At 38.4% G+C, this 14,911-nt stretch overlaps 1 protein-coding gene across 2 annotated transcripts in view; it reads right to left on the reverse strand.

The window, feature by feature from the left end:
- pinx1 (PIN2 (TERF1) interacting telomerase inhibitor 1) overlaps nucleotides 1-8,855 on the reverse strand; it is a 43,802-nt gene extending 34,947 nt beyond the window's left edge. For both annotated transcript variants that reach the window (XM_055015961.1, XM_055015960.1), the window contains exon 1: nucleotides 8,806-8,855. In XM_055015961.1, the coding sequence (XP_054871936.1) occupies nucleotides 8,806-8,824 (19 nt within the window). In that variant the 5' untranslated portion in view covers nucleotides 8,825-8,855. The remainder of the gene's footprint in view (nucleotides 1-8,805) is intronic.
- Between the last annotated feature and the right edge of the window lie 6,056 nt (nucleotides 8,856-14,911).

Consider the following 14,911-nt stretch of genomic DNA (forward strand, 5'->3'; position numbering starts at 1 on the left):
TAGTACAACACAACGTTAACGCAGCCCAACGTTAACACAACATTAGTACAACACAACGTTAACACATCAGTACAACACGTTAACACAACATTAGTACAACATGTTAACACAGCCCAACGTTAGTACAACACAACATTAACACAACACTGTTAGTACAACACAACGTTAACACAACATCAGTACAACACAACGTTAACACAGCCCAACATTAGTACAACACAACGTTAACACAACATTAGTACAACACAACGTTAACAGCCCAACGTTAGTACCACACAACGTTAACAAATCAGTACAAAACAACGTTAACACAACCCAACGTTAGTACAACGTTAGTACATCACGACGTTAACACAACATCAGTACAACACAACGTTAACACAACATTAGTACAACACATCGTTAACACAACACAACGTTAACACAACATTAGTACAACATGTTAACACAGCCCAACGTTAGTACAACACAACATTAACACAACACAATGTTAGTACAACACAACGTTAACACAACATCAGTACAACACAACGTTAACACAGCCCAACGTTAGTACAACACGTTAACACAACATTAGTACAACACAACGTTAACAGCCCAACGTTAGTACACCTTAACACAACATTAGTACAACACAACGTTAACACAACATCAGTACAACACAACGTTAACACAACATTAGTACAACACAACGTTAACACATTAGTACAACACAATGTTAACACAACAAAACATTAATACAACACATCGTTAACACAACACAACGTTAACACAACATTAGTACAACACAACGTTAACACAACATTAGTACAACACAACATTAACACAACACAACGTTAGTACAACACAACGTTAACACAACATCAGTACAACACAACGTTAACACAACATTAGTACAACACAACATTAACACAACACAACGTTAGTACAACAAACAAAACAACAAACCAGACCAGGACACAAACTGCACATAAATAATGTTTTAATTTATTTTAACAAGCAGCATTTTAAAGCGTCGTCACCTGCAGGTTCACTTTAAGTTCAGATTTCCTTAAAGTCCATAAACTAGAACCTGCTGAACGTTTTCTCCTCCATGTTTCCCTACAATGTTCTGTTTTTTACATCTTAAAGTGAGTTCAACTGTTCCACATTTCACTGAGTTTCCTCCACATCACCTGTTTGTTTAGTTATTACTTCTGTGGTTTGTTGAAGTTTTGCTGTTTTTCTCTAACATCATTTAACCATCAGACAGCTTTCTGAGGAAACATCCTCCTGATATTATTTTAGGTTGTAGTTAAATGTCCTGATCCCTTCATTTTTATAGAATTGTGTTTTTCTGTTCTGAAGTCAGCTGGCAGCTTGTTTACACGTGTTGGTAGAAAAAACATGATTCTGACAACAACACCTGGATATCAGGACAAATTCTCACCTGTTCTACAAGAAAAGCGTTTCTAGAGCTGGAGCAGAGAAACGTCCTGGAAGCATCAGTTCAGGAGAAACATGAGAGGTTTTAACCCTCAGGAATACTTCTACTTTAGTGCCTCTTCTTGTGCTTTCATATTTTGAGATGGATATTCTAAAATATTCTTCTGTCATTTCTCATGGATTTTAATCATTTTTGACTCAGAGCTAAAGTAAAACCACATGAACACCATGACGCACTGCAAGAATACAAGAACGTTTATTTAGACAACCTCGTCTGCCACTTCTTTTACAACATTTTTTCCTTTTCTTTATTTAGATTACTGACATATCTGAACGACGGTCCACATGAGATGCCAAGGTAGCACAAAAGTACTGAAAAGTCACAGTAATAAGACTCAGTGATGCGCTATCAGTGACATCTCATTCACAGTCGTTCTGGGCTGCAGCACGTGCACGTGAGACTTTACAGTCACTATTGTGTGGGCAGAACGTGCAGCGTTTTTCAGGTACTGCTGCCCTTCCAGGCAGATCTTGATCACCTGCTCGAGGTGCCCCAGGTTTGGGATGGACCTCATGTTCGGTTCTACATCAGAATGCTCTGACGTCTACATAAACAACTAGATATAACAGAGTCAGAGGATACATGTGGTGGAATGTCATGTTCTCAGGACAGAGGGATATGTGTAGTAGACAGGATTTCTGCAGAAATCAGCCAGTCAAATTTAATGCATATTAATGCCATTTTAATGCTACACTGTAAACATTTTAATGACACGACCGTGAATTCAACAAATTATACGGGTTTGTTTTTTTGGAAAAGATCATTTTTACATAAAAACTGTTGCTACATTTCACTCTTTCTGAATCCAGAAACCACCCACAGGCTGCAGTCATTCTCTGAATTCCACGTTTTCTTGCCATTTTTGCTGGAATTTGCATTTCCCAATTTCCCAGCTCTCCTCCAGTTTCCAAACATGCAGTTTTTGCCAATTGTACCCGACCGGCCGGAGCAATTATCACAATGCTTCAGCATGTTTACGCAGATGCACATATCTGATGAATCACAGTCTAGAATTATATATTATTATTATCAAATATTTTTCTTGAAAACGGCAGAAAGAATTTTTAATGCCACTGAGAATCAAATTTAATGATTTTTAATGCCATTTAAAGCCTTAATTTTCACAAAATCAACTTAATGACTATTAATGCTTTACCCTCATCTGTCACCCTTGTATATATTGTAAATATTATTACTATTGTTCTATTATTCTTTTATTCTTATCACTATGTCTACTGTTACATAAGCTGCTGTAACAATGTAAATTTCCCCTGGAGTGGGGAGAAATAAAGAACTTTATCTTTATCTTTATCTTTACCTGGTCAATCCCAGCACCTTGGAGAGAACACGTTGTTAGCTCCTCTATTAGACAAATACACAGGGCCGTCACACATACAACACGTTAACACAACATCAGTACAACACAAAGTTAACACAGCCCAACGTTAACACAACATTAGTACAACAAAACGTTAACACAGCCCAACGTTAACACAACATTAGTACAACAAAACGTTAACACAGCCCAACGTTAACACATCAGTACAACACAACGTTAACACGGCCCAACGTTAACACAACATTAGTACAACAAAATGTTAACACAGCCCAACGTTAACATATCAGTACAACACAACGTTAACACAACATCAGTACAAAACAACGTTAACACAGCCCAACGTTAACACAACATCAGTACAACACAACGTTAACACAACATCAGTACAACACAACGTTAACACAGCCCAACGTTAACACAACATCAGTACAACACAACGTTAACACAGCCCAACATTAACACATCAGTACAACACAACGTTACACAACATCAGTACAAAACAACGTTAACACAGCCCAACGTTAACACAACATCAGTACAACACAACGTTAACACAACATCAGTACAACACAACGTTAACACAGCCCAACCTTAACACATCAGTACAACACAAATTTAACACAGCCCAACGTTAACACAACATTAGTACAACACAACGTTAACACATCAGTACAACACAACGTTAACACATTAGTACAACACAACGTTAACACAACATCAGTACAACGTTAACACATCAGTACAACACAACGTTAACACAGCCCAACGTTAACACAACATTAGTACAACACAACGTTAAAACAACATTAGTACAACACAACGTTAACACAACATTAGTACAACACATTAACACAGCCCAACGTTAACACAACATTAGTACAACACAACGTTAACACAACATCAGTACAACTAGGGCTGCCACAAACGACGCGTCGACGAATCGCCTGAGCACTATACGTCATCAAAAGCGGAAGTGAGCGCGCAATGCAACAGAAATCACCGTCCGAGTGGAGCGCGGAACACGCATGGACATCCGCGCTGTATCGTGCATATATAGTATATGCATATATTATATATGCACAATACAGCGTGGACATCCGCGTTTATGATACAGCGCGGACATCCGCGCCGCATCGTGCATATACTATATATGCACGATACAGCGTGGATGTCCATGCGTGTTCCGCGCTCCACTCGGACGGTGATTTCTGTTGCATTGAGCACTCACTTCCGCTTTTGATGACGTATCGTGCTCAGGCGATTCGTCGACGCGTCGTTTGTGGCAGCCCTAAGTACAACACAACGTTAACACAGCCCAACGTTAACACAACATTAGTACAACACAACGTTAACACATCAGTACAACACGTTAACACAGCCCAACGTTAACACAACATTAGTACAACACAACGTTAACACAACATCAGTACAACACAACATTAGTACAACACAACGTTAACACATCAGTACAACACGTTAACACAGCCCAACGTTAACACATTAGTAGAACACAACGTTAACACATCAGTACAACACAACGTTAACACAGCCCAACGTTAACACAACATTAGTACAACACAACGTTAACACAACATCAGTACAACACAACATTAGTACAACACAACGTTAACACATCAGTACAACACGTTAACACAGCCCAACGTTAACACATTAGTAGAACACAACGTTAACACATTAGTACAACACAACGTTAACACAACATCAGTACAACACGTTAACACAGACCAACGTTAACACAACATTAGTACAACACAACGTTAACACAGCCCAACGTTAACATAACATTAGTACAACACAACGTTAACACAACATCAGTACAACACAACGTTAACACAGCCCAACGTTAACACAACATTAGTACAGCACAACGTTAACACAGCATCAGTACAACACAACGTTAACACATCAGTACAACACAACGTTAACACATCAGTACAACACAACGTTAACACAGCCCAACGTTAACACAACATTAGTACAACACAACGTTAACACATCAGTACAACACAACGTTAACGCAGCCCAACGTTAACACAACATTAGTACAACAAAACATTAACACATCGGTACAACACAACGTTAACACAGCCCAACGTTAACACAACATTAGTACAACACAACGTTAACACATCAGTACAACACAACGTTAACACAACATTAGTACAACACAACGTTAACGCAGCCCAACGTTAACACAACATTAGTACAACACAACGTTAACACATCAGTACAACACGTTAACACAACATTAGTACAACATGTTAACACAGCCCAACGTTAGTACAACACAACATTAACACAACACTATGTTAGTACAACACAACGTTAACACAACATCAGTACAACACAACGTTAACACAGCCCAACATTAGTACAACACAACGTTAACACAACATTAGTACAACACAACGTTAACAGCCCAACGTTAGTACCACACAACGTTAACAAATCAGTACAAAACAACGTTAACACAACCCAACGTTAGTACAACGTTAGTACATCACGACGTTAACACAACATCAGTACAACACAACGTTAACACAACATTAGTACAACACATCGTTAACACAACACAACGTTAACACAACATTAGTACAACATGTTAACACAGCCCAACGTTAGTACAACACAACATTAACACAACACAATGTTAGTACAACACAACGTTAACACAACATCAGTACAACACAACGTTAACACAGCCCAACGTTAGTACAACACGTTAACACAACATTAGTACAACACAACGTTAACAGCCCAACGTTAGTACACCTTAACACAACATTAGTACAACACAACGTTAACACAACATCAGTACAACACAACGTTAACACAACATTAGTACAACACAACGTTAACACATTAGTACAACACAATGTTAACACAACAAAACATTAATACAACACATCGTTAACACAACACAACGTTAACACAACATTAGTACAACACAACGTTAACACAACATTAGTACAACACAACATTAACACAACACAACGTTAGTACAACACAACGTTAACACAACATCAGTACAACACAACGTTAACACAACATTAGTACAACACAACATTAACACAACACAACGTTAGTACAACAAACAAAACAACAAACCAGACCAGGACACAAACTGCACATAAATAATGTTTTAATTTATTTTAACAAGCAGCATTTTAAAGCGTCGTCACCTGCAGGTTCACTTTAAGTTCAGATTTCCTTAAAGTCCATAAACTAGAACCTGCTGAACGTTTTCTCCTCCATGTTTCCCTACAATGTTCTGTTTTTTACATCTTAAAGTGAGTTCAACTGTTCCACATTTCACTGAGTTTCCTCCACATCACCTGTTTGTTTAGTTATTACTTCTGTGGTTTGTTGAAGTTTTGCTGTTTTTCTCTAACATCATTTAACCATCAGACAGCTTTCTGAGGAAACATCCTCCTGATATTATTTTAGGTTGTAGTTAAATGTCCTGATCCCTTCATTTTTATAGAATTGTGTTTTTCTGTTCTGAAGTCAGCTGGCAGCTTGTTTACACGTGTTGGTAGAAAAAACATGATTCTGACAACAACACCTGGATATCAGGACAAATTCTCACCTGTTCTACAAGAAAAGCGTTTCTAGAGCTGGAGCAGAGAAACGTCCTGGAAGCATCAGTTCAGGAGAAACATGAGAGGTTTTAACCCTCAGGAATACTTCTACTTTAGTGCCTCTTCTTGTGCTTTCATATTTTGAGATGGATATTCTAAAATATTCTTCTGTCATTTCTCATGGATTTTAATCATTTTTGACTCAGAGCTAAAGTAAAACCACATGAACACCATGACGCACTGCAAGAATACAAGAACGTTTATTTAGACAACCTCGTCTGCCACTTCTTTTACAACATTTTTTCCTTTTCTTTATTTAGATTACTGACATATCTGAACGACGGTCCACATGAGATGCCAAGGTAGCACAAAAGTACTGAAAAGTCACAGTAATAAGACTCAGTGATGCGCTATCAGTGACATCTCATTCACAGTCGTTCTGGGCTGCAGCACGTGCACGTGAGACTTTACAGTCACTATTGTGTGGGCAGAACGTGCAGCGTTTTTCAGGTACTGCTGCCCTTCCAGGCAGATCTTGATCACCTGCTCGAGGTGCCCCAGGTTTGGGATGGACCTCATGTTCGGTTCTACATCAGAATGCTCTGACGTCTACATAAACAACTAGATATAACAGAGTCAGAGGATACATGTGGTGGAATGTCATGTTCTCAGGACAGAGGGATATGTGTAGTAGACAGGATTTCTGCAGAAATCAGCCAGTCAAATTTAATGCATATTAATGCCATTTTAATGCTACACTGTAAACATTTTAATGACACGACCGTGAATTCAACAAATTATACGGGTTTGTTTTTTTGGAAAAGATCATTTTTACATAAAAACTGTTGCTACATTTCACTCTTTCTGAATCCAGAAACCACCCACAGGCTGCAGTCATTCTCTGAATTCCACGTTTTCTTGCCATTTTTGCTGGAATTTGCATTTCCCAATTTCCCAGCTCTCCTCCAGTTTCCAAACATGCAGTTTTTGCCAATTGTACCCGACCGGCCGGAGCAATTATCACAATGCTTCAGCATGTTTACGCAGATGCACATATCTGATGAATCACAGTCTAGAATTATATATTATTATTATCAAATATTTTTCTTGAAAACGGCAGAAAGAATTTTTAATGCCACTGAGAATCAAATTTAATGATTTTTAATGCCATTTAAAGCCTTAATTTTCACAAAATCAACTTAATGACTATTAATGCTTTTTAATGCCCTGCAGAAACCCTGTAGTAGAACAATGTACAGTAATGATAGAGGGATGTGTGTTATAACAACACAGAGATATCTGCAGTATAACCATGTGTAAACATTAATTAATTACTGCTTGGTGGCTGCCTTGGTCCTCCAGTTTTTATCTGTTCTGTCCACTACGTCTTCTCACTTGATGCTTATTCTTCTGTTCTGCATGTCTTTGTTCAGTTCTGCTTTTATGTTATTTGTAATTTCTTTATTTTTGATCTGCCAATGGGACTTTATCCGTACGGCTACGATCTCTCATATCTACGTGGAAATGTTCATTAATATGAGCTGTCCCGTTTTAAAAAATAAACATAAACATCTTAGAGATATGATCATCATTGTCTGATGTTGACTCATTTCCATCAGCTGATTTATTTTCATCATCTAGAATCTGTCTCAGTAAATCTGCTGCTCTAGGTCTGCCAGCCGTGGTACAAAACACTGAAACATGGTGATTAGTGGTGGAAAGATAAAACCAAACAAAGCCAAAGTCTACAATAGTTTAAAACAAACAAACCCACACATCTTTCTGGTGTCATAAATGACCCAGCTCGGTCGCTTGAAGGTTAAAGTAAAAATCACACATTCTGAGTCAGTAAATCATGTTTCTGCAGCAGAAACCAGGTTAGAAGAAGCTGCATTTTACTGGAAGAACAGAAAAAGAAGCCTCAAGCTTCAAGTGAGTAGAATCTGACAGAAACTCAGCTGAGTTTTTAGTTTTCCAACTGAGTTTCCGTCAGATTGTTCAGTTTTAACCATTTAAAGCTCCTCAGAGTCTGAAAACAAACATCACAGGTTTACTGAGGCTTAAAAACTGAAACTAAACACAAAAATCCGCCCGTTACGATCATTTATTTAAACTACAGATGAGCTGAAGGTGCGTTTTTTTTAAGATTTTCTTGTTTTTTAAGCTCAGATTCGGTTCCAGAGAAACACGTGTTTACATTCTGATGCTAATGCTAATGCTAAGAGCCTTTAACCGACTGAAAACGGAACACTTCCGACACTCAGCGGTCAGACAGCAGCTACAGGAGGAAGTTACCGACCGGATAAAACATCTAAACCCGCCGTCAGATTGAAATAAAAGAATCAAGGTTTAAAGGTTAAGCAGAAGGTTTTACTCACGGTCCGCTAGCATGGACATCCTGGGGTCCTCACAGCCTGACGTCAGCACGGGAGGATTCCGGGAAGATGCCTGAACAAAACCTGTGACGCTGCTGAGAGGTTACTGGAGGTTAAGTCGTCCTCTTAAAAGTGTTAATTAACTGCATCCAAGTAATACAGATTGTACATAATTATCAATTATTTCTATTCTAATTTCATTCTATCATTTTTACTTTTAATCGCTGCGTGTGGTTCTTTGTTCCAGCAGGGGGCGCCACCGTCAAACAGCAGCAGGAGGTCACGTGTCTGCAGGTGTTCAGCAGGTTGAATAAACCACAGCAACAGAAAACATGCCTATATTTGATTAGCTTTTATTCACGTAGAGACACTAAGTTTGGTCCTCAGAGTTTAAATATTTACAGTAAATTAGATAAAAATACAGTTTTAATATAATAATTAATACCAATGAACTAAACGTTCTGCAGATGTGATGCTTGGAACTAATTTTAAAAACACTTCAGCTCAGCGTGAACACAAACCTGCAGCACTAGAAACACAAGTTAAAGCATTTAGAATCACTACAAGCTTTTAAGTCAACCCTCGTGTCGTTCTGCAGGTCAAATTGACCCGTTTTAAAGTTTGAAAATGTGGGAAAAAAATATATTTTCACACTGAAACTTCTGATGTCCACATTTTCAACATTTTTTTGTGGAAAAAAAGAAATGTTAAAAATGTTTCTTTAAGAACATTCACAAAAAATCAACCAAATTCCAGCGAATTTCACTGGATTTTGGTTGATTTTTATGTGAATGTTCTTAAAGGAAATATTAGAAGTTTTACTGATATATATGTAATCACTTTAGATATTTTGAGGATTTTTTGGAAGATTTTTACTCATTTTTTGAAAATATTTACAAGAATTTTCTTGCCAAATTTGTTTTTTTAAAATAAAACTTTTAAGGAATTATTGGAATTTTCTTCCTGAAGGTTTTGCAAATTTTCAGAAATTTGGGGAATTTTTTTGCTGAATTTTTGGATTTTTTTTCTGACAAGTAAACAATATTTTTTTGTGCCCGTAAATGAGGACAACAGGAGGGTTAAATGAATGAATTTAAATTCAGTTTGTAGTTTTACATTTTACATGTATGTTGAACACGTGAGCTCGTTGTCCTGTTGTAAATCTCTGTTATCAGAAGGATTCAGTGTTTTAATTCACATAAATAAAGACGTTTTCAGCACAAACTGCTGAATAAAATCCCCAGAATGTGAACCTGCGTTATTTCTCTGTTTAATCTGTTTTCTGTGTTTATTGAGCTCCAGCCAAACCAAACTCTGATAGAAAGTTCAAACAAAGCATTGCATAATTTGTTTTCTCTGGTGTTTTCGTCGACACTGAAACATGTTTTTGATGCTTTAAACCCCCAGCAGGTGTTTGTTCTTCATGTTCTGACAGATTTACTGCAGCTAGAGAATGTCTAGCAGCAGAACGATGGAGAGTTATAAATCAGCGTGTGACGTTTAGGCTCCGTGATTCTGTTACTAAACCAGGAAACTGAAACGTCCGAGCTGCACTTGAACGCAGCGGCTCAGTAAACGGCTGCAGCTGAGACTCTTATGTAACAAGGAAGTTCTAGTCTGGGTTCTATTTCAGGGCTGACGTTCTCCCACATTCCATTCATCTGCTGGTTGAAGGGTCCACGTGATTAAAATCTGAGAAGGTTCCACATGAATAAAAGGTTCTACACGATTAAAGTCTGAGAAGGTTCCACATTGGTTGATTCATTGGTTGTTTTCAGGTTTACTGAATCAGGAGAAGTGACACCGACAGAGCAGCAGAACATGCAGGGAACATCAGCATCAGTTCTGAAGGTTCTCTCTGATCTTTGGGTTTCTACTGTAGTCTTAGAGAAGATCAGATTTAGATTACAGGCCAACATGGAGACAACTGGTCTACTGAGTCACATCAGAGCAGAATATCTGACCTCCTGACCGTCTGAGGACCATCGTGACCTAAGAAAGAAGAACCAGTTGTTGTTCCTTCACAGGATGTAGTTAAACTATCCAGTATTTGATATAATAAAATCTGAATTCTAACATCGAGGTAAAGTTTAAATATGAAGGTCACAGTGAAACCACAACATTCTATTTTACTGAAATATAGTCACTAGTTCTACCAGCAGGACTGGAGATGTTCCACCTGGACAGAAGAACCTGAAGCTCTGAGCAGCTCCTGGTGGAACCTGTCGTCTCTTCCTCTCCTGGTTCCAGAACTTCTTTAGAGGATTAAAGCTTGTGCAACTGGTCCAGGATCAGATCTGGTTGGAGTCGGATTAAAACAGGTTGTGTAACGGAGCTCAGGTGATCAGAGGCACCAGAGTTCTAACGTTCTAACAGAGAATCAGAAAAATAAAATCACTGCAAAGTAAAACTTCTGATCTGGTTCAGAAGAACTTTTAAGTCATTCTGATGAGTTCAGTTTGTTGGCTGAACATCAGAAACATCAGAAACATCAAACCATTTATTTATTTATTTTGAGGCCAAACATTTGTTTTTAAATGAAGAAGGTCTGAAGGTTCTTTAACTTTTCTGCTTCATTAAATCCTGATGATATTCTTCTTTGTGTCTCTCAGACTTTTTCTCATTTATCTGCCTGATCTGGTTTCAGGTTTCATGAAGTTCTCTGTCACGTTTTTCCGTAAAGCTCTATAAATAAAGTTTATTCTAATATTGTCTGTCAGCTGATGTTCTGTTGGTTCTTCTGTCTCCTGACAAACAGTTGCAGGTCTCATTTATCTCCAGCAGCTCAGGTCACAGGTTCAGCCCAGGTCGGTTCTTCATCAGGATCAGGGAGGAACCTGACAGGTTCCACTCTTCAGCTTGTTTTGTTGGAAAAAACTCATGAGCCATGATGATTATAGATTATAGATTTTAGATTATGTGGATGTTTCAGACTAAACTTAAAGTCTGGAAGCAGGAAAGGAGAACATCCCCTGGAGAAAGTTCTAGAGTAGACCTACCGACAACTGGAGAAAGTTCTAGAGTAGACCTACCGACAAGCGGAGAAAGTTCTAGAGTAGACCTACCAGCAACTGTTCAGTTGTGGGTAGGTCTACTCTAGAACTTTCTCCAGGAGACGTTGTCCTCGATGGACTTCAAGGACCTGGAACTCTGGAAATATTCCCAGTCTGAAGGTAGAACTCTGATCATTGATAAAGTTACTGGAGATGAAGAACCAGATGTTCTGAGGAGGTCCTGGTGGATTTTTATTGCACCTTTATTGGGTTTTACAGAACTAAATGAAAACATTTGGATGAAGCAGCATCAATATTAAATATGTAAAAGACGTTAAAGAACAGAATCAGGTGGAACTGAAGAACCCAATGATTGTAAAATTATAAAGAATTTTAATAGTGAAGAACTTATTGTTCCAGAGATTTTTCAGATAAAACAATATACTGGAAGTAGTACTGGTAGCATTACTGCAGTAGTGTCATTATACTGGTAGTATTACTGCAATAGTACCATTATGCTGGTAGTATTACTGCAGTGGTGTCATTATACTGGTAGTATTACTGCAGTAGTATCATTATGCTGGTAGTATTACTGCAGTAGTACCATTATACTGGTAGCATTACTGCAGTAGTACCATTATACTGGTAGTATTACTGCAGTAGTACCATTATACTGGTAGTATTACTACAGTAGTATCATTATGCTGGTAGTATTACTGCAGTAGTACCATTATGCTGGTAGCATTACTGCAGTAGTACCATTATACTGGTAGTATTACTGCAGTAGTACCATTATACTGGTAGTATTACTGCAGTAGTACCATTATGCTGGTAGTATTACTGCAGTAGTACCATTATGCTGGTAGTATTACTGCAGTAGTGTCATTATACTGGTAGCATTACTGCAGTAGTACCATTATACTGGTAGCATTACTGCAGTAGTACCATTATATGGGTAGTATTACTGCAGTAGTACCATTATACTGGTAGTATTACTGCAGTAGTACCATTATACTGGTAGTATTACTGCAGTAGTACCATTATGCTGGTGGCATTACTGCAGTAGTACCATTATACTGGTAGTATTACTGCAGTAGTGTCATTATACTGGTAGCATTACTGCAATAGTACCATCATGCTGGTAGTATTACTGCAGTAGTACCATTATGCTGGTAGCATTACTGCAGTAGTACCATTATGCTGGTAGTATTACTGCAGTAGTACCATTATGCTGGTAGCATTACTGCAGTAGTACCATTATGCTGGTAGTATTACTGCAGTAGTACCATTATGCTGGTAGTATTACTGCAGTAGTACCATTATGCTGGTAGTATTACTGCAGTAGTACCATTATACTGGTAGTATTACTGCAGTAGTACCATTATGCTGGTAGTATTACTGCAGTAGTACCATTATGCTGGTAGTATTACTGCAGTAGTACCATTATGCTGGTAGTATTACTGCAGTAGTACCATTATGCTGGTAGTATTACTGCAGTAGTATCATTATACTGGTAGTATTACTGCAGTAGTACCATTATGCTGGTAGTATTACTGCAGTAGTACCATTATACTGGTAGTATTACTGCAGTAGTACCATTATGCTGGTAGTATTACTGCAGTAGTACCATTATTCTGGTAGTATTACTGCAGTAGTACCATTATGCTGGTAGCATTACTGCAGTAGTACCATTATACTGGTAGTATTACTGCAGTAGTACCATTATGCTGGTAGCATTACTGCAGTAGTATCATTATTCTGATAGTATTACTGCAGTAGTGCCATTATACTGGTAGTATTACTGCAGTAGTACCATTATGCTGGTAGCATTACTGCAGTAGTACCATTATACTGGTAGTATTACTGCAGTAGTGCCATTATACTGGTAGTATTACTGCAGTAGTACCATTATACTGGTAGTATTACTGCAGTAGTACCATTATACTGGTAGTATTACTGCAGTAGTACCATTATGCTGGTAGTATTACTGCAGTAGTACCATTATGCTGGTAGTATTACTGCAGTAGTACCATTATGCTGGTAGTATTACTGCAGTAGTACCATTATGCTGGTAGTATTACTGCAGTAGTACCATCATGCTGGTAGTATTACTGCAGTAGTACCATTATACTGGTAGTATTACTGCAGTAGTACCATCATGCTGGTAGTATTACTGCAGTAGTACCATTATACTGGTAGTATTACTGCAGTAGTGTCATTAAACATCCTGCAGCTCCTTCAGGCTGTAACTGAATCCTTCACATTCTGCTGAGGGTGTGTTAATCTGTGTGTGTGTGTGTGTGTGTGTGTGTGTGTGTGTGTGTGTGTGTGTGTGTGTGTGTGTGTGTGTGTGTGTGTGTGTGTGTGTGTGTGTGTGTTGGGGGGTTTCGGCCTGGTCTCCATGGTAACAGGTCTCTGTGTGCAGCAGCTGGGTTTCATGTCTGGATCTGGTCCCGGTTCTTCTTTATGTCTCAGTGTGAGTCTCACTACACAACTACACACAACTACACAACCACACAACACAACACGGGGGCCCAGCTGCCCACCGAGCCCTCTGATTGGTTGCTCAGAGAGTGTGTGTGCGCACACGCCCAGCGAGACGTCTTACATAAGAACCCAGGTTCCTTTACAGAAACAGAACAACATGGAGGAACTGAGAGACACACACACACACACACACACACACACACACACACACACACACACACACACACACACACACACACACACACACACACACACACACACACACACACACACTTCAGCTGCAGCTCTTCATATGTCTTGAATCTGACACACGTGTGTGTTTCTCACTGAAATAATTTCAAACTTCCAGATCAGTTTCTGCTCCGACGTCTGAAGAACTTCAGTTTCATTCATCAGACGTTCAGCAGGAACGTTTTAGAAACATTATTCTATAAACTTTATTCTCTAAAAGTTCATCTATAAACTTTATTCTATAAACTTTATTCTCTAAACTTTAATCTATTAATATTATTCTATAAATCTTGTTTTATAATGGTGGATCCCGTTCATCAGGTCTTATTCCCTCTTTAACATCTGAGTCTGTCTGAACATCATCTATAAAACCTGAACTCTTCCTCAGCAGCGTTTCT

This window comes from Amphiprion ocellaris, chromosome 12 (assembly GCF_022539595.1).
Source record: "Amphiprion ocellaris isolate individual 3 ecotype Okinawa chromosome 12, ASM2253959v1, whole genome shotgun sequence".
NCBI lineage: Eukaryota > Metazoa > Chordata > Actinopteri > Pomacentridae > Amphiprion > Amphiprion ocellaris.